Here is a 24,463-nt window from a genome sequence, read left to right on the forward strand (position 1 = left end):
GTCACTCTCCGTGTACTCGGTGTCCCAGGCCTGTGGCATCTCCACCCCAGCAATGAGAGCAGATGCTCAGTGGACGTTTGTGGTGACCCAGCCTATGACAAGGAGGCTCTCGGGGTCTGTGCATCCTGGTTTGAAATACTGTCTTTGGGTCCTGTGGATGAACCAGCTTGCTGCCCTTTCACAGGTTGCCCTGGGGTACTGACTCCCAGACCAAGAGCTCCTGCTGAGGCGTACCCTCTGTGTTTGAATGAGAAAGGCCCCCATAGGCTCACATATTCGGATGTCTGGCTCCCATCTGGTGGAACTGTTTGGGAAGGATTAGGAGGTGTGACCTTGTTGGAGAAGATGTGTCACTGTGGGTAGCGGGGTGGGGATGGGCTTTGAAGTTTCAAAGGCCCATTCTTAGTTTCCCCCATCTGTTTGAGTGTCAGAGCTCCAGCACTATGCCTGCCTTCCTGCTGTCCTGCTTCCTGCTGTGATGGAAATAAAGTAACCTTCCGAAGCTGTTAGCGAGTGCTCAGGGAAATGCTTTCTTTCACGAGTTGCCCTGGTCAAGTGTCTCTTCACAGAAATGAAACAGTAACTAAGACACTCTCTCTAGGACGTCCAGCCTGAAGTCCCCATCACTTCTGCTGTCACAGTGCATTGACTCCATGTATTATAGTCAGGACACCCCATGTTTACCCTTCTCATCATACTGGGGATTCCAGAGGCCACCTGTCTTCTGCCCCCCCCCCCCCGTCTTCTCTTTCTGGCCAGATTGCAGTGGGTGATGGGGTACAGGGACAATAGCCTTTTCTCTGTTCCTCTCTCAACACTGAGTTGCTTATGCTCTGACGTGGCGCTAGAAAAAAGTCAACCATATAGACCCGACCCTGAGGGCCAGCCTCGCAGGGACCTTCCACAGGGAATGGGTAGGAAGATAAGCTATGAAAGATGAGGCTGGAGCCCTGGATTCTCTGGCTTAGCAGAGTTCAGAATTAAGGAGCATCAGAACTTAAACCTACAACAACAGCCAGGGCTCTGATCTCCAGCCCCCGCCCACACTGTCCCAAGCCCATTGCCCACCCATTCTGTGTCACTGCTGCTACAGACCTGGACTCTGGAACTTGGTCCCCATGGTTCTCTTGGCTACATTTACCTCCTTTATTGGCAGCTGCCGATCCCTGCAACATCTCTCTGTTTAGCTTCACTACCTCAGGAGTCCTCCTTGATCCCCAAGAAGGTGTTTCCCAGAGTTTTCAGAGAACCCTGGCTGCCTTCCATAGTATTGTGACCATGGACTTAATGAGCAATGAGCTCTCTGAGAATGAGGATTCCTCAGGTCCTCTGAACTGAGCGTAGGTTCTTGTCTACTCAAATGAGCAGTTGCTGGGGTTGGGGGAAGAAGAGATAGTTGGATGGATGGATGGATGGATGGATGGATGGATGGATGGATGGATGAATGGGTGGATGGATGGATGGATGAATGGGTGGATGGGTAGATGGATGGATGAATAGATGGATGGATGGATGGATGGATGGATGGATGGATGGATGGATGGATAGATGGGTAGATGGATGGATGGATGGATGATGAATAGATGGATGGGTAGATGGATGGATGGACAGATGGATGGGTAGATGGATGGATGGATAGATGGATGGATAGATGAATGGATGGATAGAAGGATGAATAGATGGATGGGTAGATGGATGGATAGACAGATGGATGGGTAGATGGATGGGTAGATGGATACGTAGGTAGTCGTGTATATATGTGAATAGATGATGGGGGTGGGGTGGAAACTAGACAGATGGAGAGATTGGGAGTGAACTGAGAGTGGATAGGTACATGGATGGGTGGGTGGATGGACATTGGGTAGGTGGATAGATGGGTGGATGACTAGGTGGATAGATTGATGGTTGGATAAGTGAATGGAGGGATCGATCAGTGGATGGGTGGGTAGATGGTTAGACAGAAACTGGATGTGGAGACAGGCTGTGGGAGAGGTCTGCCCCTGCCCTGCCCCCTTTAGTTCTCACCTCCCTGCTGAAGTTCACTTGGTACAGCAGCTCAATTCCCAGCAAGATGCTAACTTGGTGGAACTTCTTGGACACATTCAGGTGCTTCTCCAGGTCCCGCTTCATCAGTGAATTCAGCATCCTCCCATCGACCAGATGGTTCTGGAAGGCCTGGGAATACTGGGACAGGCCAATGTCATTCAGCCAGGCCTTGGCCACCCAGTGATGGTCCAGGTCGGCAGCTTTGGACAGGCTGAAAAGGAGACACAGCCAGAGAGAGGTGGGAGTAGGGAAAGAGTTAGAGGCAGGGGCAGGTGGAAGTGGGGTCAGAGATGGGCAGAGAGGACCAAAAGCAGGACAGGAAGTAGACAAGAAAGCCAGAGAGGACGATGGAGAAAGGGATGGAGCAGAGGGATAGAGGGGAAGAAAACAATGAAAGGCTCAGAGATATGTGGAGAGAGAGAGAGAGAGAGAGAGAGAGAGAGAGAGAGAGAGAGAGAGAGAGAGAGAGACTCAGACACACAGATAAAGAATGGCTAAAACAGAGACAGATTCAGGCAGAGACAGACAGACACACAGATATTAGGCAGAGGTGGAGAGGGAGAGTAAGGCAGAGAGACAGACAGACAGACAGCAGAGGATCCCAGGGACAAAAGGAACATCCACAAACCATGGACTAAAACTGAAAGTCGTAGTGGAGTAGTGTCAGGAGGAGAGATGCCTATAGCCAGGTGCACCTCTGCAGAGCCCAGGACCCCTCAAAGCCTCAGGCTGGCCATCCCCTCCCCTGCCCACCCGTCTGCTGCCCTCTGGTCCCTTTTCCTTTTGGGGGCGGGGGGAGGTAAGAAGCCTTTGTGGCCTTCGTAGGTCCACACATAGTATGCCAGAGTCTTCTGTCCCAAGACAGGGCTGTGGCTCAGCCCTTCCCTCATTGGCTCATCTCTGGGTCAGAGAAACCCAGATTTCCCCCAGAACCCTAGAAACATGTACATTGTAAGTTTTCAAAAAAGCATTAAAACATTTATTCTTTACTATTTTTATGTGTGTGCTCCTTTGTGGGTTTTGTGCATGCTGTGTGTGGGTGGGTGGGGGTATTCTCCAAGGGCACGGGTTGTCTGATTGCCTGGAATTGCAGGTATTGGCTGAGAGCTGCCTGGTATGTGTTCTGCAAAAAGCCTTTGTTGAGGGATGGAGGTACACCTGGCGAAGGCGGTCCCTAGCTGTCATTCCTCTGCCCACCACACAGTGGCAGCCTGGCCGAAGGAATGAGGTCCTCTTTGCAACCTACCTGTAGAGGGACACTGAAAAATGACCTGGTGCTGGAAATGGTGGGGGAACAGCATTGTTTAATTGGGAGCCAGGGGTGGACACAAAGGGAGCACTCACGCAAAGGGAGCACTCACACAAAAGGAGCACTCACACAAAGGGAGCACTAACACAAAGGGAGCACTCACACAAAGGGAGCACTCAGTACAAGGGGACACAATTGGCTCACAAAGGGACACTGCCCTTCTCTTCGGGGCAGCTGGCGATAGCTGCCCCATTCTGCTCCCAGCCTAAATGCTTTCTTGCTCATTCCTTCATCTCAACAGTGAGCATCTTCTGAGCCTGCACTGGAGGTGCTGATGGGGCTCTCTCCCCCCCCCAGAGGATATCTCTTCTGATCTGTTTTAGGTTGCCCCCTCCCATCTGGTTAGTCATTGTCCTCAAAGGAATTGATGCATATTGCATTTAAGTAGAGAGGGATTGATCTACTAGCTTACTGTCCCTTGTCTCTAAGATAGGGTACAAGAGGGCACAAGGGTCAGGAACAGGGCCACGTTCACTGGTATAGTGGGTGTGGGCTGATTGGCCCACATTCACTAACTACTTATTGGCAGAATGTCTTTATGGGTTCCCAGCTCCCTCTGCCTCGCCCTGCCCCAACCTCCTGGAACCACTTGGCTGTTTCCCCAAGGACAGGACTTTGTCCTTTGTGTTCTGTTGCCCAACATTCATTCTTTATAATCTTCTACAGACTGCACTGGGCTCTCTGGTCTGCCAGATACCTTTTAGGAACACCCCCTGGACCAAGATCCCTTTCTCTTGCCAAAGCTTCCAGATCTCCATGTGTGGACTGGCATGTTGGAGTTAACGACAGCTTGCCTGCCAACTCCCTTCATAGATTGTCCGGGTAAAGGACCAGGCAGCTCACTCAGCCCACCCAGCTGGGTGAATGCTGCCTGGTGTGTCTTGAAGCTCATTACTTGGATAACAGATGAAGGCTTGGGGGAGGCACTGGGCTTCTGTCTGCCCTGGTGCAGCTCCTGAACTAGAATATACCAGCCCAAGATAATCTTCCTTCTGGGATGATGGTTCTTCTCACCCTCCAGGGCTGACCCAGCTTGTCACAGGGGGCTTTACCCAGCCTCAGATGTCATGGCCATCGTGGCTCTGAATCGGGTGCTAATAACAGCACTGTCACTCATGGGAACACGGGGAGAGTGCCCCCCACACTTCTGAAGTCAAGAGTGCCACACTGTTGGGCGTGGTGGCCAGGAGGCACACCTGGCCTGGCCTCCTCAGTTAGCGACTCACTTGGAACCAGCACGTGTGCCTCTATACGTTTATAAATAACATACACGTGACCTTCAAAATGCCCCTCTGCATTGAAGCTTGGCCATTCTTGCCCAGCTGCTACTCAGAGCTGATGTTGGAACCCAAGACTGGGGTCAACAGGAATCCAGATGCTGTTTCAACCAATAGTTATCCATACCTCTTCCTCAGGAGGAGCTAGGCCAGACCCCATGGTCTGAGGATGGGCATGTCACGCAGAGAACATCTGGGTTGCAAGTCAAAAACACTGGGAGACTGTTCTGGGGGAGGGGCTTGGCACCTCTAGGGCTGTTTCTTCTGTAAAACGGAGATAGCCAACTTTGCCTCATGGAGTGGTGGGGGCTGAAGGGATGGGAGAATGGAAAGTCCTAAACCCAGCTCTATAGCCAGCAGTAGGAGCTGGCACTGTTAAATATCTAACACACTGGCGCCACAGGAGGGTGGAAAGACACCTTGGATGCCACTAGACTTTTTGCATGGTACCTGTCTGTACTTGACTCTCTCTAAGATGGGGGCTGTTATGTCTGCCTGAGACATGGATGGAATGGGTAAGTGGAATTGTGTCAAGAGACAGGGGAGGAGCTGGTGAGATGGCTCAGTGGGTAAGAGCACCCGACTGCTCTTCCGAAGGGCCGGAGTTCAAATCCCAGCAACCACATGGTGGCTCACAACCATCTGTAACAAGATCTGATGCCCTCTTCTGGAGTGTTTGAAGACAGCTACAGTGTACTTACATTTAATAAATAAATAAATAGATCTTAAAAAAAAAAAAAGAGACAGGGGAAGGGTTAGCAAAGGGAATTGCGGGGCCCAGAGATGCTATGCCCGTCATCACAGCTGGATGAGTTTGAGACAACCCACCTAAGGCTCTGACACCAGAATCCAAGGGCTTTTAAGAGTTCCACGGCTGAGTCAGAGGGCTGGACATGCAGAGCTATATAGTCTTGTACAGTTCACTTGGAGAAGGCATCGAAGCTTGTACTAGATTCCTAAAAGGGTCCAATCCTTAACTTTTGGTTAACCCTTTCCTCTCCACTTCACACGTAAGGAAACTGAGTCCCAGAGAAGACGAAGTTACCCAGCATCTTAGAAACAGGCTTGATTTTCCACAGAGGATAGGAATCTCATAGTAAGGTATCGCTCCACAGGACATAGACTGTCTAATGTGGGGACCCCACGTTTCCTGGGACGGCCCTGCTTTAACTCTCCCTGCACGTGTGGCTGTGCCTTTGAGCCACGTCTTCCTAAGCTCCTGGTGGATCTCAGGTACAGCTCCTCTTATGAACTAGTGTTTGTCTCTTACATCCACATCTGTGTGGTGGTGTATGAAGTGGGCTATGGGAGGCGTTAGGGTTACCTGACATCACTGGGGGGTAAGTTATACTCCCCCACCCCTGTGTGAGGGACCCTGAAGAAGGTGGCCGTGTATAACCAGGAGGGGTAGTCCTGATGGCGCTGGACCACACTGACAACCCTTTTACCCTTGTCGCCTTCAGAACTGGGAGAGACAGATGTCTGGTGTCTACGATACCCAGTTGGTAGCATTTTGCGTGGCAATCTAAGCAGATGGGGACAGCCATGCTTTGGGGACAGGGTGGACGCTCAGGCAGTGGTGGGGACTCTGTGAGCTGAAGCCAGCCGCCCCACATGCTGGAGGGACGCAGACTGTGATGTGCGGTGTGAGCAGGAGGGGTCTCTAGCTCCAGTAGTCAGGGTATGAGCGGGGACTTGGGGTCTCGAGCGTGAAAGCAGTCAGGGAATGGCTGGGAAGGCATTTCTGGAGCCCTGGAGTGGGAAGGCCCAGCAGGTTGACAGGGTGCCTCCTGGCCTCACCCCATCAGCCCTTCCCTCCCAGCCTGACACCTCTGCTGCTGGCGACTGAGCTGTCAGTCTTCAGACCCCTCAGTAATCCTTGGCATCAGTAGTCCTTGGTACCAGAGCCCCTTTCCAGCCTCGTATGGATTGTGTTTCTCTGCTTCTCCACCCGCTCCTCTCTTTAATCCACAAAGCAGCCTCTGCAGATAGCGGCACACACCACTAAGTATGATTAATTAACTGTACAGAAACGACGGGAAACCAGCGAAGGAGATAACTATGCAAAACAGACCTTGTCAGGTTTACAAAAAACGGGCCCCTCCCCACTTGGAGCGCCAAGGACTGGGTGCTGGGCGGGGCTTCCTTTCTCATCAGAGCTACTCAAATGGTGGATCCCCCTGCCACCTCCGCCCTTCAAACCCCAAGCAGGTCAAGAGAGAAGTAGGAAGGAAGTAGCACTGGGTGGGGGTGGTGTGGGGAAGGAGGACAGGTCTCTAGCATGGACAGCCCCAGCTACCACCAGGTATGCCTGCTAAGACATGCCTAAACCAGTTGGTGCCACTCTTGTGTTAGAGACTTGCGTATGACGATCCAATCCCTCCATGCCACCCCCTTCTATTTCAATCTTCCCTCCTGCTTCCTCTCACCCTGGGATGGACAGAACTGAGCTTTGAGCAGGTAAGGCAGACATGTTGGTTATGTGTGGCCTGACCCCTGCCAGCTGGGCAGCCACCCACACTCTTGACTCCTGCTCTGGGTTGGAGGTATGTCCGGGCATGCGTGCTTTCTCCTGTGTGTTCATTTGTTTTTTTTCTCCTATGGTAACAGGGCATGCCTAGGCCATCTTTGCTGTACTTGATAGCCTGAAACCTGGTGTGGCCCAGTGTCCTGGTGGGTGACAGAGAGGCTCAGGACAGAGAATCCTTGGTTTGCCCAGACTTCAGTGGCTCACCTGCGGCCCGCCTCGGCATCTCGGTAGTCCTCAATGGCCAGGCGGAGCTTGCGCCTGTGCAAGGAGCTGCACACTCCCAGGCCCAACTCCAGGTCCTCATCACTCAGGCTGAGAAGCACCTGCATACAGGAGGAAGGCTTAGTGCGGGAAGGTGAGAGATGGGGCAGCGAGGTGTGGGGAGAGCCTGACCTTAGCACCCGCAGCTCCATCCAGGCCCTGCTGCTGCCACTGAGCCAATACAGAAGGATCTGAGGAGCCGGGGCTCCTCATCTGTCTCCCTCTCCTGGCCATCTCCCCTAGACAGAGCACCAGGACACCTCTGCAGCCTGTGATGACTGAAAACGCCCAGTAAAACTTGTCTCTAGGGAGTGGTGGCACAAGTCTTTAATCCCTGCACGCACGTGGGAGGCAGAGGCAGGAGGGAGGATCCCTGAGTTCAAGGCCAGCCTGGTCTACAGAGTTCCAAGATAACTAGCCAGGGCTCCACAGAGAAACCCTGTCTGGAAAAGCCAGAGGATAAAAAGATAAAAAGCCTGTTTCTAGGAGCCGTAGAATGCCTAGTGTGGAGCCTCCTGTCCCCCAGTGATGTCTTGCGTCAGCTGTCTCCTGATGACTCTTGCTGAACTCTGAGAGGTCCTGGGCTCAGCTACAGTTATGGGCTACTGTTTGGGTGGACCACTGTTTGAACCAAGATGGGTGGGGCCACCAGGTGGGCTAATCCTCTCCCCCCAGTCCAATCCTGCCCCTCTTTTGCCAGCTCAGGGGAAGTTGGTCACCATCTGAAGTTGGTCCCATTTTAAGGACCAGGTGGCATGACTCCAAAGGGTTGTGTTCCTTGCTAGAAAGACTGATTTATTGATGAGCTGGACCTGTAATAAGCTGGCCAACTTCTACACTATATTTCTTCTTGTCCTTAGAGTAACATGGAGATCAGTCACTCCCTGGGAGGGAATAACACTCCCAGGAGGGTTCAGAGGCATCCCTCGGGGACCCGAGCTGCCTACCTTCCCACTCTTGACATTTTCTGCACAGGCCTTGACGTACATGGGCATGGCCATCACCACCTCCAGCCAGGCCTGCACTGTGCCAGCCTTCCAGTGCGACATGGGCGTGGTCTTCACCAGCTCCACGTGCTGCAGACGGTCCATCTGCTCCTCTCCCTCAGACAGGCTGAGGCTGTGGCGTGTGGGGCTGCACTGGCTGTCGGAGTCTGCAACATACAAGTAGACAGAGGAGCTGTGGGGAGGAGCCGTGTTCAGGTTCTGGTGTGGGGGGGACTCCAAGGCACAAAATCAAAGTGGCTCTCCTAGTATCCTGCCAGTGCTCCAGTGGATGCGCTCACATCCATGCACATACAAGGAACATCGATAGAACTTGGAGGTCATTGAAGAAGAGGGGGAAATAAGTTGGGGGGGCGTGTAGAGCAGGGGGAGAGCTGAATGGGGAGCGGTGGGGGGGTAGATGTAAGAAATTGTTAAAAATGAATAAAGATCAAAGCCACCCATCCCCCATCCCACAGTCCTCTCTGACTCCCCAAAGAGGCAAGAAACATAATATTCCAGAAAGGAATGAACCAAACACAAAATTGTAAATCTCCCAATGCCACCCCTAGACAGCAGCTGTTAGTATTTAGTTAAATAGTCTCCAGGAGACACAAATGCCCAGGCTCGCAGACCTACATGTGGCATTCGTGGCTCTGGTTGGCTTGATCTGCTCTGGCCCAGACACTGTGACAGAAATTGTTCCATTTCAGTAGAGGATTTCAGGGCAATCTTTTGACAGTGTGGCAGGGATGCACCCAACTTATTTTATTCTGCATAGGCTGGGGGTGGCGAGGTGGGGAAAGGGGACAGAGTTGTGCCCAGTTTTACACATTAAAGATACAGAGTGGCAAAGAGCACCGGGAGATTTGATTTCTTGGACAGACCCAGCTTCAGCCTTTAACACACAGCGACCTGTCCCTGGAGCAGCCACACAGACAGACAGACAGACAGACAGACAGACGGAACTGAGTCCCCAGGCAGGTGGGTACAGTGTTTGTGTTGCAAACCTGAGGACTTGGGCTTGGGCTTGATTTCCTGAACTCATGTAAGAAAACAGATGGGGTCAGCAAGATGGCTCAGTGGGTGGCGCTCACTCGCTGGGCAGGTGTGGTGACCTACATTCAACCCGTGCAAAAGCAAAAGGAGGCAACTGAATCCAGTTGTCCTTTGCCTCTGTCCCCACATGCACACAATTATAATTCTGTATAAAGATGTGCACGACACTCATTCTTGTAATTCCCCTGTGGAAATCAGTAACAGGTGGACAGATCCCTGGACAAACAGCCTAGCTACTAGGAGAGCCCAGGCCAGTGAGAGAGCCTTTCTCAAAAAACACAACAAGTGGTAGGTGCCAGAGGCAGGAAAGATGAGATTGTTCTTTGGTCTCCAGACTTGTATGCACACCCAGGAACACACACCTGCACCCACACATACATATACTTACACAAGCGCACATATGTGCCCATGTACCTGCATATACATACATGAACATGTATGAATACACACACAAACTGTATGAGACATATAATTTTAAACTGCACATGATGGTGCATGCCTGGAAGCCCAGTTCAGGGAGATCGGGAGTTTAAGATGCATCCATCAAATGAGTGTAAGATGCTATCTTCCTCCTAGGTGGGCAAGTATGTTTCACCTCTGGCTGTGATGATGTGGTAGCCTGAGCTTTTCCCTGGGACTTGGGCATGTTTGGGCCACACTTAGAATTCATCAGGTGCCTTGGTCTCATGAATTGCTTGGATAAGATGCATTTGTTGTTGTTTGTTTGTTTATTTGTTGTTTAACCTCGGTGCCAAGGAAGGGATTCCAGTGAGCCTGGATTAGACCCTGGGCTGGGTTGGGCTGGGTGGTCAGGGTCAGGGGTGTTGGGTGGTGAGGAGTGGAGCTGAGATTTTGTGTCATGGGGGTGTCTATAGTGCTTGATTTCCAAGAAAGGGGTCTGTGGGAGGTTGAGGGGGGAGAGAGGAAGGTGAGAAGCAGGCAGGGAGGGGGCTGAGCAAACACCACCAGCCTTCTAGAAGCAGCAAGCAAGCCTCAAGAGGTGAGCAGGAATGAGGGGGAGGGCACGGGGAGGGGGGAGGAATGACTGACAAGTGGACACAGTGTAAAGTGAACATTCTGTGTGTATCTCTGTGTGTGCTTCTGTGTGTGCATGTGCCCATGTGCACCTCTGTGTGCACCTCTGTGTACACCTCTGTGTGTGCCTCTGTGTGCACCTCTGTGTGTGCCTCTGTGTGTGCCTCTGTGTGTGCCTCTGTGTGCACCTCTGTGTGTGTCTCTGTGTGTGCCTCTGTGTGTGCCTCTGTGTACACCTCTGTGTGTGTCTCTGTGTGCACCTCTGTGTGTGTCTCTGTGTGCACCTCTGTGTGTGTCTCTGTGTGTCTCTGTGTGTGTCTCTGTGTGAGCCTCTGTGTGCACATGTGCCCATGTGCACCTGTGTATGCATGAGTCTGTATGTATTTTACATGTTTTTTAATTGGATATTTTCTTTATTTATATTTCAAATGTTTTCCCCTTTCCAGGTCTCCCCTTCAGAAACTCACTATCCCATCCCCTCTCCCTCTGCCTCTATGAGAGTGCTCCTCCACCCACCCACGCACCCACTCCAGTCTTCCTGCCCTGGCATTCCCCTACACTGGGGCATCGAACACCCTTGTGTCTAAATGTGTTTGTGTACAGACCTTCTGCAGCCAGCGGGTGTGTGTGTGTGTGCCCATGTGTACCTGTGTGTGTATGCATGTACCCATGTGGACCTGTCTGTGTGTGCATGTGCCCATGTGTACCTGTGTGTGTTCAGGAGTTGATCACCACTCATACTACCAGTTGAACACAGGGTAGTGGAGTGCCAGAGGCTGTACAGGCTCCCACCATTAACTCACACACTCAGGTTTAGGTTGAACACTGCCCCCTCCCCAGTCCCCACTCCTCCACTGAACTGAACTGAACTGAAAAGTGGAGGGTTTTGTAGGATATTTGATTGCACTGTGAACCCCACAATTGTGTTATTTACTGAACAACAACAATAACAACAACAACAAAAAACCTGTTTCTAGCTGTGGTGCGACTCAGCCCTTAGCATACACCTTTAAATCCCTGACTGGAATACAAATACACCTTTCGTCCCAAACAATGAAAGTAAAGTTAGTTTGTAGAAAGACGAATCCAAGTTTGAAAGTGATATTTAATTGAAGGGCAGACAAAGAAAGATCTGACAGAACAGGAAATGCCTAACTCTCACCAGGAGAAGAAAGGAAAACTATTTAAGAGAGCGGCTCCAGGGCGTGGGGAGGAGTTTTCCCAGGAGACTGGTTGAATAGAGAACAAGCTAGACACAACTGAAGACAGAAGGAGACAGAGAATGAGGAGAAGGAGCCGGAAGATTAGAACAGATTGCTGGAGGTCAAGCAGAGCAATTCAGGAGACACCCTAAGAAGCCAGATTGAATCAGTCAGCTTGGAGAGGAGTTTGAGCCAGAACATCCAAGGTGACCAGCCAGCCAGAGAGGAGAGAGAGCTGGGAAGGGATGGGCTTATCCAACAGTAATCTCAGAGGCTGAAAACACTCTAGGCCCAGATAAGATTGTACGGACGCTAGAAGCTTCCAGGAGTAGGCCTGGGTTAGCAGACAGGCAGCGAGCCTTAGAGATGAGAATTACAACAGGAGAATAAAAGACACTTTTACAGGAGGGTGTGGCAAAGGGTCATGAAGCATCAGCTACACTGTCATTCCCCAAATGCTGGCCTGTCTGATCAGTTTCCATGCCTGGGCTTCCTTCAGTTCTGTGGTTTTTCCTTCCTTCTCAGCAATGAGAGTGGTAATGGGTCAGGTTTACAACCTGGCTGCTCAACCAAAAGGCTGAAGTCAGGGGACTGGTTACCCATGGGAGGTTTTTGGGTTTTGCTTAACACCACAGACAGGTGCTCGAGAACGTGTGTGTGTGTGTGTGTGTGTGTGTGTGTCTGACTGTCTGTCTGTCTGTCTGTCTGTCTGTCTGTCTGTCTACACGATGGAGCACATGTGCATATGTGCATGCCCCTCACAAGCTATTAAGGACACTGACAGCTACAGAGGCTTCCCAGGAGGACACAGGCCCTGTGGAGGCCACCGTAGGTGCCAAACACAGGGATTGGCACAGGGTTGCACTCCCAGCTTAGAGGAACAAAGGGAGGAGGAGGAGGAGGAGGAGGAGGAGAAGTCTGGATCTAATACTCCTTTTGTGGGACCACAGCCATGCCTGTCAGTTCCTCACTTCTCCATTCAACTTTGCTCACATCGAGGACTTGGGTATCTGTGGCAAGATCATCTGGCCCACAATGCCCCAGATCATCATGTGTGGTCCACTGCACAATGCCCTTGGGAGAATGGCCTGGCTGGGTGGCTCAAGGCCAACATGGAGGCTTCAGTCTCCAGTGCCTCATTCAGCCCCGCTGCCCCTGTGAGTTGCGGGCTTCACTTTCTGGATCACCGGTTGTCATGTAATTGTCTTCAGGGTGTGGTCCCTGAGATATCAACATCAAGTCACCCAAGAACAGGCTAGAGATGAAAGTCCCGGGAGTCCTTGAGCAGCGACTCTGGGGGTAGCCCAGCTTCTACAGCTGTCCCAGTGATTTGGAGGCAAGTTCTGGGGTGCATCTGTTGCTTTAGTGGTCCCTCTCACACTTACTACGCAGAGTCAGCTTACCAAGACGACAGCTCATCCAGTGCTGTCTTAGTGCCCAGATAGTAAGAACAGACACCAGGGATCCACAGCACCCCTTGCTTCTGCAATATACTGGCTGCTTTTAATCCTGAAGGCCTCAATCATGCGACAGTATACTCCTGATGACTCCACACTGATATGTCTGCTCGGAATAACTCACCTACATGGTTTGTTTTGGTTTTGTTTACCACTCCTTGTTGTCTCTGAACCAGACTCTGGGCATCTATTTTCTGACTGCCCAAGAAAGTGATTGAAAATCTCCTTTGATTCAAAGTGTTTGGGGGCAGGAGGGGGTGTGTGGTAAGCCCTCAGACTTGTTTATCTGGAAAAAAGCTTGCATCTGCTTCCCAAGGTGGGTACAGTGCACCAAGTCTGGGGTTCCTTTCATCTCCCATCCTCCTGTTTGGAAGGGAAGTCAGGGGAGTCGCCTTGGCTTCTGCTGACTGCTTTGAAGGGTTCTCATTGTCTTCTGGGTGCCTGTTTCATTACAACAAGGTTAGATGTGCTCTCTCTCTCTCTCTCTCTCTCTCTCTCTCTCTCTCTCTCTCTCTCTCTCTGTGTGTGTGTGTGTGTGTGTGTGTGNCTCTCTCTCTCTCTCTCTCTCTCTCTCTCTCTCTCTCTGTGTGTGTGTGTGTGTGTGTGTGTGTGTCTGTCTGTCTGTCTCTCTGTATCTGTGTCGATCTGACTCTCTGTGTCTCTCTCTGACTCTGTCTCTAAATCTCTCTCCCTCTGCATCTCTCTGACTATCTGTTTCTCTGACTCTATCTCTCTGTCTCTGTCTTTCTCTGACTCTATGTGTGTCTGTCTCTCTCTATGTGTGTCTCTCTGTCTCTCTGTGTCCGTCTGTCTGTCTCCCCTCTCTCTTTCTCTGGGGTCACACCCACCATGTTGCAGCTGTGTAGGTCAGAGAGTCGCCTTGGGGGGTCTGTCTTCGCCTTCCACCTTTTTGGGGTCACTGCCTTTTCTAATTCACCACTGTGCAGCCCAGGCTAGCCGGCCTGTGAGCTTCCGGGATTCACCTGTTTCTGTCTTCCTCTCGCCTTAGTGAGATTACAGATGCCCGAGATCCTGTCTGGCTTGATGTGGGTTCTGGGAACCCGAGCTCGCTCCCTTATACTCATTATGGGTTTTACTGCGCCAGCTCCGCAGCTCCGCTTTCTTTAATTTCTTAATCGATTCCGAGCCATATAAATTCTGCTTTCTGAGTCAATGGTCTCCACTTGGCATAGTCTCGAGACTCCTTTCTTAATGTTACCTCTGCTCCACTCTCGTGGTTCCCTCCAGGGATTTCACGGAGACATAACTTAGGATTTTAAATTCTCCTTCCCACCTTTTTACTTGGGAAGATCTGAAATGTGGCTGGTGCAGCTGAGGACATGAGCTTCAATCCTCTCTAACGTGAAGAAACGAATTCAAATATATATATTCCCCCCCCCCTTGGAGACAGGTTTCTCTGTGTAGCTCTGGCTGTCTTGGAACTTGCTCTGTAGGCGAGGCTGGCCTCGAACTCAGAGATCTGTCTGTCTGCCTCTGCCTCCTGAGTGCTGGGATTAAAGGTAAGTGCCACCACGCCCAGCCTTCAAATACAAATTTAAACAGTAGTGTGGGCAGTGACTGTAGACCAAACAGATGAACTTTTCATATAATTTATCTGTGTCGCCTACCTTTTACCACGGAGTGGCTTTTAAGGCATAGCCCAGATTAGTCTAAGACTCATGATCATCCTGCCTCTTTAAGCATACTACAGACTTAGCTCCTCATCTCTCTGCATTGCACTCTTGGGAGGTTATTTCCTTAGAGCTATTTTCCATTTTGAAAACTCTCTCCTTAGCTATTTAATCTGCAATTTAGCTGTTTATTCAGTTTTGGCGTTATAAACGCTAGACTATTTCTAAAATGATAACTGTTTCTAAGTGTGTCTCCTTCTAGCCTGGCCCAGGTGGACAGTTCCGTGTGCCGTGCACTGTTCATCCTGTCCTGGGATTGGTCTGCAGATGCTACTGGTGTGGGGTTATTCATCTGTCCAGCCATGAGGTGATGTCTCTGGTTAATCTACCCGATTTTTCTGAGACAGTGGCTGGCTTCAACTCACTATGCGGCTAAGGGTGACCTTAAACCTCAGATCCCCCTGCCTCCACGCTCCTAGCACTCATATAGCAGGTACGTACCAGCACACTTGGTTTATGCAGTGCTGGAGATCACGTCAGGGCCCTGTGCGTGCTGAGAAACGGTCTACCAGCTATCAGACATCCCCTTGCCCCGTCTCCTGACGTTTTACAGCCTGGGCTGATTCGTGGTAAGGGTTAGAGAAACAGCAAGGGTTAGGATGGTGCCCCGGGTGAAACAGCCTGCTCTGAGGCTGGGGGATGGCTGTTGACTCTGACTGCTGAGTTAGGAAGCCAGGGACTCTGCTGTGAATGAGAGACAGAGACAGGCAGGTGCGTGTGCACACACGTGTGCACGCATATACACACACACACACATGAGAGAGAGAGAGAGAGAGAGCACACACACACAAACACATGAGAGAAAGGAAGAGTACAGACTGTTTGAGGGAAAGACCTTGTCATGTTCTCTGACTGCAGAGGAAGAGGCCAGTTGGCTGCTGTCCTAGCTCAAGAAGACAACATCTCTACACTAACAGGAGCCATTGGCAGCTGTGGGGAAGATTTATGCTCTCAAATTATTGATCCTGCTGTTTTCCTGGGCCTAGGGATGGCAAGCCCCTTTCCAACCTTTGGGGCCCTGGTTACATGCTATTGCTGTCAGAGAACCCTTTCCTGGTCACTAATGTCATCTCTCTCTCTCTCTCTCTCTCTCTCTCTCTCTCTCTCTCTCTCTCNCACACACACACACACACACACACACACACACACACGCACGCACACCATCACAAGTACACAAGCCCTTACTAACTCAGGACATTTTCTGACATGGGCACCTCTCACCTTGGAAGCCAATTTCATCTCTGAAATCCCTGGACCAGCATCCATGTCTCCCTGTAGCCTACCCTTCCATAAGAGAAGGAACTGGCTGGCCCTGGGCGTCTCCAGGACCTAGCAAGGTGCTAAACCAGAGCAAATGTTTAACAGCTGACTCTCATGTTTCTAGAAAGGGCAGCAGCTTGCCTGTTTTGTGGTCTAAGCACTCCCCTTTCAAGTCAATAGAGAGTCACTGGGGAGGGGTGGACTAGGGTGGGGTGCTCTCAAGACAGCACCTGCCTGGAGGGCTAAGAGAAGGGAGCAGGGAGGAGGAGGGGGAGGAAGAGGGGGAGGGGAGAGAGGGAGGAGGAGGGAAGGGAGGGGGAGGGGAGAAGGGGAGGAGGAGGAAGAAAAGAAGAAGAGGAAAAGGAGGAGGACTAGGAGGAGCAGGTTGGTCTCCTGCCAGCCACATCCTCTCTCCTAGGCCATAGCCTGCAGCTGGCTGACCCTTATGACTGTCATGAGTTCTTTGTCCTTTCCTCTGTGCCCGCAGCAAAGTCTGTCCACCTGACTTGACTGACACTGAGGTCCCAATCATTCTCTGCCCTGAGGCTGTCCTGTGCTTTGTGAGGACGGAGCCATTTACCTGAACTTGGCCCACAGGGTCCCCACAAACAGTATACACACACCAACCAGGATTAAGTAGCTTGAGCTGCCCCTGGGCTCAGATCTCAGGTCATCCTGATCTAGCAGCCAGCCTGACTCAGGTCCCCGTGGTTGGCCAGCGATGAGGACGCCCCCCACCATCATCTTGACAAGCAAAGTGGAGTTTCTATTTTTAAACCCTGCTCTAGGACATGAAAGTGGCCCGTGATGGCTGCTGATGGCTACCATGTGGTCTGGAGGGCACTGAGGACGCTCAGCCATAGGGCCTAGGAAATAGGAGCAACAGATGGGGTCCCCGGCACACAGAATCAGGGACAGTTTAGGTCCCAGTGAACACAGAAGCAGAGCCTGCAGGTGGCTACCAAGCTGCTGGGGCCACAGCAGGACCTTGAGCAGGCAGCAAGGTGGCCAGGTTTCACCACCGATCCTCAGCACCCTGCTCAAGGGCCAGCTAGGTTCTCTGGAGGCCTGGGGTTAGCAAGATAAAGCACGGGCCCCCAGCATGTCCCTCAGTTTTGCCACCAAGCCTCACTGGAAGTAACAAAGCTGAAAAGTGTCACCTTGACCAGACATCACTGCTTCATTCTTTCCCAGAATCACATACTCGCTTTTACTGTGGCCACCAATGCCTCACAGATGCCTATCTCTGGCCTCAAAGGATCTCCCTGTCTGTGGTTCCTCCTCTGCAGCACAGGAATTGGCTTCCAGGGCATGGCCAGTCTCCGTCCCTCTGTGCTTTGCAATTACTTCCAATATTACATGGTTATTCAGCAATTGTGCCTCTACAAAACCAGTTACCGAAAGCTTCCTATTTCTGCCTTGGTCATTTGTTCTACTGCCTAATAACAGCTCTATCTGGGAAGTTCTTCCTATGATCTAATCCATTATAGAAGCTTATTTTTACCCCCTTCCCATTGTCCTGAGATTTCCATATCTGCCTTTTTTGTTAGCATGTTTCCTAGGCAGCCATGCTCGAACATAGGTGGCTATGGCAGGTGGATTTTGTGAGAAGCGAGGGTCTTTGAACAGAGGGCCTACAAGGGGACTGTGAGGCTGAGTCTGGGAGCAGAGTTGAGGTGATAGAGGATGAAGATCTTGGGGACCCTGGATCCCTACTTAGAAGTCATATGTTGGGCTGGAGAGATGACTCAGCAGTTAAGAGCACCGACAGCTCTTCCAGAGGTCCTGAGTGGTTCAATTCCCAGCAACCACATGCTGGCTCACAACCATCTCTAATGGGGACTGATGCCCTCTTCTGCTGTGTCTGAAGAGAGCAATGGTGTACTCACATACATAAAATAAATGAATAAATCTTAAAAAAAAAAAAAAAAGAAGTCATGTGTTTCTGTCTCTCCTCCCTGGCACCATGACATCATAGCGGTTCTACCATCCTCCAGACAGCTCATGACTCTGGGCTTAGCTCAGCCAGCTACTGTTGTCTCATGGTCACTGTGATAGCCCATGGTCACTGTCATAGCCCATATGCCCACTGGGATACAGGAGCCACCACTGAGCTAATTCAGAGACCAGGGTGAAGCACTTGGGGGCATTTTCTTCCCTGGTATTATCTTTATTTGCTGTTACAGCTTTGAGACAGGGTCTCATGTAGCTCATTCCTGAAGTGAACTGTCTCCGTAGCTGAGGCTGGTCTTGAACTCCTGATCCTCCAGTCTCCACCTCCCAAGTGCTGGGATCATGGGTGTACGTCACAGTATCTGAGTTCTCTGGGATCATCTTACCATTGAAAGCAAAGTGTCACACAGCCTTGATGGCCCCTCAGAATCCTTCACAACTGACTGCCCCCAGAAACTCTCCAGGCTAGAGCTAGGCTCCATGATTTATGTCACCAAGATCTAGGGCAGGCTCGCAAGCCTGTAGCTGGGCTGTGGCTAGTTAGTTTCTTCCCCGGTGATGAGAGCTTCCACGGGGTGGCACAGTTCTTACAGCTTGGACACTGCAGGAAGGCACCAAGGGAAGATGGCTGTCTACTTTGTCCCATACTGATCCTGCAGAGTCATGGCTGTGCCTGCAGTCATAGCTGACGCCGTGGTGAATTCACCACCACAGCCGGTTGAAGCCCCTTTATAATCCATGAATACACTCATCTGAAGACACAGCCTGGGGCAGAGGCTGCTAGGAAACTTCTCCCCATCTTGCAAAGGCCTTGTCTGTCCTTCCCCGGTTCCCTAGGTTCCCTACCACCAGCCATCTCTGCCCATAGAAGCCCAGAAGTGAAGGAGCCGAACCTCCCTGTTCTAACAGCTTGTGCTGTTCCCAGCTCCGATCGTGTCTGTCCGAAAGAGGGTGGGGTGCAATAGTGTGTCCCACCGCAAATCTCACCCCTAGCCTATCCCATCTTGAGCCTTTATGCTTCCTCTCTGAGCCTCAGTTTCCCCATATTCGGGGCTGAGACAGTGATATTCAATGCAAGGACTTTAGCGAGGACTCACTGATTAAGAAGGTTTATACTACCTCTTAGTTTATATCTACGTCCTTGACCCCAGCCCTAAGCCTGGCACATAGGCTGTAGACTCAGAGACACTGTTTAAAGGATGCATTTATGTGAAGTGTCTAACACATGCCTGGGACACTAGGCACTCAGTGTCATACCACACTGTCTCAGCCTTCCTCACTTCTCTCTGCCCAAAGGCAGGCCTTTGTCCCCCTGCTGACTCCCTATTCACAGCCCAGGCTTAGAACAGCTCTCCATGTTGGTGGGCACACATCCTTCTGGGGGCTCTGGGACAGTATGGAGGCCACTGCACCAGACCCATTGGCCACTCCACTGGAAGGTGAAGTCTATGTTTTGATTCTGAGATCCTGGGACTCTGGAAGACAAGGTGAAAGGTGACTACATCCCTTGACTACAGAAATAGGTTATCCAATCTCAGGAAGCCCTGATGATGATGGGATGGGCTTAGGGCCGTTTTGAGGGAGGACTCCTGTCCTCTCCACCCACTTGGCTGGACACCCACAGTGTTGAGGGTTAGGAAAGGAATGTGGCCGTCCATTAGAAACAGGCAGGGGGTGGGGGTAACTGGCTGAACCAAGCTGGACACCTGTGGTCCCAGGTCTCTGCCAACAAGACGGAGTCTGGACCCAGGGAGATGAGCGCAGAAACTCCCCAGGCTGGACGTGGCAAAGCTGTGGGCCTTGTCCTGACCTAGGACCACGGATCCCTTTCCTGTGCTGGATGTCAGTTTTCTAAGGCTGTTAGTGTTGAAATGCCGGGGTCCTGCATTGCATCTGTGGCCTCTCACAAGATCAAGAGCTCTGGAAACGTCTGGCCAGCATCCTCACCAAGCTTGCCAGAGCTGGTTAAGGCCTCTTCCTTTATGCAGGCCAGATGCTGCCAGTAACGCTGACTCCCCTGTCTGCTGGGCCTCCCCAGGCCTTTGAGTACCGCATTGGCACGTAGCACAGGTGGGCCTGAGTCCCTTTCATTCCCACAGAGCTGTCCTGAAGACACAGATGTGAGCAATTAGAGCCCATTTTACCAAGTCCCACAATCCATCGCTTTCTCCCCCTTGGAGTAGACTTCAATCTCCTGAAGGCCACTGCACGGGGTGAGGACAGGGGAGAACAGGGGACTCCACTGTGAGCAGAGGACTCTGGCCTGATGGAGTCTAGCCTTAGGTGCCAGCCCAGGTTCACTTTCACAGGGCCTCCTGTAGCCCCGAGGCAAGCTGCTGTAACATTAGGCCCCTTCCCCCATATATTGTATCAACTTTGCAACAGCTGGGGTGTCCCTTCTTGCGCTTACAGAAGGAGAGACAGAGACTCCGAGGTACCGGGTACCTGGCTGACAGACACACACTTGCTCCTGAGACGGACCTTGTTTAGATTCCTTTCTGCAGCAGGTGCATAATTGTCAATTCTGCTAGCTCAGCCGGCCCTAAATGTACATTTCTTGCACACACCAGGCAGGAGGGGAGGAAGCTGGGACTAACTCACTGCAATCCATGATCTCAGCCATTTGTCTCTCTGATTCCTGGAGCAGTGGCACTCAACGTTCCTAATGCTGGGACCCTTCAATTACAGTTCCTCAGGTTGTAGTGACCCCCACCCCCACCCCAGCATAAAAGTACTTCCATGCCTACTTCATAACTGTAATTTTGCTACTGTTATGAACCATAATTAAATATCCGTCTTTTTGGATTGTCTTAGGTGACCCCTTTTGAAAAGGTCATTTAACCCCAGAAGGGGTCGCGGCCCACAGATTGAGAACCACTGTCTTAGTCAATTCTCATGTCCCTTTGTCTCGTGTCCCTCCCTTATCTTTGTGACTCTGAGCCCTTGCAGTGACCCTTGTCAAAGAGGGCTGCCTTCTCCCTTCCCATGATCGTTCCAAGATACCTCCAGAGGTGCCAGCCTCCAAACGAAGGAGGATGCTGGCTCCGTCCTGAAGCAGGGCCAACTTGAATGTGAATCCAACATTCTTAACTCATCCCAGGGTCAGCAATTAGGCGGCCCAGAATTCCCATAGGGCTCCCTAGAGGGTAAGAGCCCCAGACCCTGGTAGGGTGGAATTGCCCATCTCCTGGGCCCTATCTAACAGACACAAAGCTTCCTACAGCTGGGACAGGAGGCAGCAGGATAAGAAATGCGCCCCTGATCCCAGCCTCTTAGCTAACTGCTGAGGATCCTTGTGTCCCCTGTGGGCATGGCTCAGAATACACATACTACCCCCATAGTTGCCAAACCTGGCACCCGGCTCTCTCTGCATCTTTTGTTTGTTTTTAAGAGACAGGGTCTCCTGTAGCCCAGGCTGGTCTCAAATTCGCTAGGTAGCTAGCTGAGGATGACTTTGAACTCCCGATCTTGCCCTCCACCTTCCTAAGTTCTGGTATTACAGGTGTATGTCAACCACACTTAGGAGATGATGAGGACGGAGCTGAGGCCTTCAGCCATGCCAGGTGGGCGTGGCTACAACTCCAGCTCCGTGTTGCCCGTTGGTTCTGGTGTTACTGGCATGTGCTGCTGTGCCTGGATTTCCACCTCACTTTTTTTTTTTTTTTTTTCCCCGAGACAGGGTTTCTCTGTGTAGCCCTGGCTGTCCTGGAACTCACTCTGTAGACCAGTCTGGCCTCAAACTCACAAATCCACCTGCCTCTGCCTCCCAAGTGCTGGAATTAAAGGTGTGTGCCACCACTGCCCGGCTCCACCTCACTTCTTAAGTGCACTGGTTCAGCAGACATGGACCTCAGGGGCTTCCATGTCTAGGCAGTGCCAGGATGACCTCTTCAAAGAACCCCCTGACTCAGAACCTCACAGCACAGAGTACTGGGCCAAGAGGTGTCAGATGATGTCATATGCCCCACTGCTTCTCAGAGTACGGCCCACATGGCTAGGTTAAGAGACCTGGTTCTGGGTTCAGCTAAACCCGGGAGGCACTGAACGGGAGAATGAAAGATATTCTTCTGCATAGCAGAACTCTTAGGGCCTTCATGAACGAACATGCCCTGTTAAGATCTACAATACAGTTCCTCAAACTTATTGACCAAGATTTTTTTTTCCCCTCCCAGCAGCAGCTCAAGGCATTGGTGAGAATGGGAGAATGGGAAACCCTGGGTCTCAGTGCTGGGTTAGACACGAGCACTCTTTTTGGCTACAGGCAAGTCCCTCCCATTCATTATTGCAGGAGGGGTGGTGTAGAGGCTATGGAGAACCCTTCAGCCAGGACTCTTGTCTCCTATACCTGGGCTGGCTGGGTAGCAGGAGCAACTGCTGCACTTAGCTGGCCCTCACCAGTGCAAGGGGTCGTCCTGCCAACCTGATGGCTGGTGACCAGTTGAACAATGTCATCTCTGTCTGGGCTGAGCCTGCTGTGTGGACACCATCCCTGCAGAAGCCTTGGACCTCTCTATCATATTCTCCCCATTGTGCAGCTGCAGACACTGAGGCCCCACAAGTTGAATACCTCGCTGAAAGTTACTAGGTAGTGAGAGTGGAGACCGAGTTCAGAGCCAGAACCAGAACTCAGAAGTCTACCTCTTTAGTCTGCCAGCAAAAGACAGGCATAAACTGTGAAAGGGTGAGGACCCGGGAGCAGGGTTGCTAAAGGCAGTTTTGCCAAGGGTCACAGCTTTAAAGGGAGGGTCTCTGATGTCACCTTGCAGGCTTTCCAAAGCCACTAGCTCCATTTCCATTTTTCCTGGGATTAAGGGACGGCGTAGACCCTCTGCCAGGTAGGGAGAATGGCTGCGGGGAGTGGTCCTCTGTAGAGCCTGCATCCTCTCCCTACCCTGGAAACGGCCTGCAGACCGCACCCGAGAGATGCACAGGAGTACCCATCCCAGCCTGTGCACTGTCTTAACGCTACAGAGCCTTCATCCCAAAGGATGTCCTATGTAAAGCTCAGGAAGCCAGAACTTCGGATCAAGCAGCAAGGTGTGGACCAGGAGTGAAGGCCCAGAGTAGGCTGCAGGCAAAGCTCTATGTAACCCAGTCCAGGGGCTTCTGAGACGACCACGGATGGTCCAGCCTCCTCAGAGGCCTGAGGAGAGCTATGGGCGGACAGTTTCTGGACCCTCTACAGTAGATCCATGCCTCTCCCAACACTCCCAATAAACTGAGGTTTGATGTTGAGTGTTTGGAGCTCAAAAGCTGTGTCCATGTGGTACCACAGCTCCCGCTAAGCCTACAGGTCTACTTGATGCTCAGAACAAACATCGGTGGGCCACAAAGAAGGGGTTGGCCTCGGTGCATGGCATGCTTAGACCTTGGATTTAACTCCGCTAATCTTACACTCCCTGCCTCCCGTCCATGGCCGAACATGTCCAGTCACACTGGGGGGGTGGGGGTGGGGGGGGACTTTTTTGTGACTCTGGCGCAGGCTTCTGAGGCTGGCGGCAGATGCACTGTGACAACTGGTGGGCTCTGCTCACCAGGGTCCCTCAGGGCTCCTAGCGGAGAGTTTTCCCCGAGTAACCTGGGCTCCTGCGTGCTTGTGGTTTCGCTGCCTTCCCTGTGGTGACCATGTCAGGCTTTGCAGGACATTACCCAGGCAAGGTGCTGCCTCTTCAGCCTCCCCCCCGGAACCAGCTTCCACTCAGCCCGTGCTGGAGAGCAGGCCCCGGATGGGCCTAAATCCTGGGGTCTCAACCCCAGGGCCTTCCAATGCAGCAGTGGGTGGGATGAAGCTAGGGAACCTATGCCCTAGAACCAACTACTGGTCTACCTGTGTCCCCCAAACTTCTACCTCTTCTGTTTCCCTCACTTATTGTGTCATGGGACCCCTATACAGAAGGTTGGTGTATAGTATAAGGCCCCAGCTCTGGCAGTTTACAGCCCGGTCTGCTAATCATTCAGCAGCGATAAGAGCTCTTTAATCATCTCTGAGGAACCCCTCAGGCTTCCCTGGAACACAATTTACAAACTTCCCATTTATGACTGGAAACTGACCCAGAGAGATGATAGTCTCAGAGCTTGGTCTTACCCTCCTAGTGAGGCCTTCCTGTGTGTGTGTGTGTGGGGGGGGTATTTTTGGCTTTCTGTTGATTGACTGGCCCTAGTGGGGACCTTGCTGTCAGGAGTATACCTGAAACCATATAGCAATGCCACCAAGGGCAGGCTATTGGCATCCAGACAGGGTTCTGTCTCTTTCTTCCTAGCTACGTGAGTCTAGGCAAGAACTTTGCCTCTCTGTGCATTTGGTTAGCCAGTGTGTGTTTCTCTCGGAGAGTTCCTGGAAGAAAGAGGGGAGTGTAACGAACTCACAGTGTGTGTGTGTGTGTGTGTGTGTGTGTGTGTG

At 51.7% G+C, this 24,463-nt stretch overlaps 1 protein-coding gene across 2 annotated transcripts in view; it reads right to left on the reverse strand.

Annotated features, from left to right (window-relative positions):
* Kazn (kazrin, periplakin interacting protein) overlaps window positions 1–24,463 on the reverse strand; it is a 372,587-nt gene that overhangs the window by 6,936 nt on the left and 341,188 nt on the right. For both annotated transcript variants that reach the window (XM_021199874.2, XM_029540482.1), the window contains 3 exons: window positions 8,371–8,576; window positions 7,367–7,485; window positions 2,026–2,257 (listed from right to left, as the gene is read on the reverse strand). In XM_021199874.2, coding sequence (XP_021055533.1) covers window positions 2,026–2,257; window positions 7,367–7,485; window positions 8,371–8,576 — 557 coding nt within the window. The remainder of the gene's footprint in view (window positions 1–2,025; window positions 2,258–7,366; window positions 7,486–8,370; window positions 8,577–24,463) is intronic.

The sequence above is a fragment of the Mus pahari genome, chromosome 6, assembly GCF_900095145.1.
Source record: "Mus pahari chromosome 6, PAHARI_EIJ_v1.1, whole genome shotgun sequence".
Taxonomy (NCBI): Eukaryota; Metazoa; Chordata; class Mammalia; order Rodentia; family Muridae; genus Mus; species Mus pahari.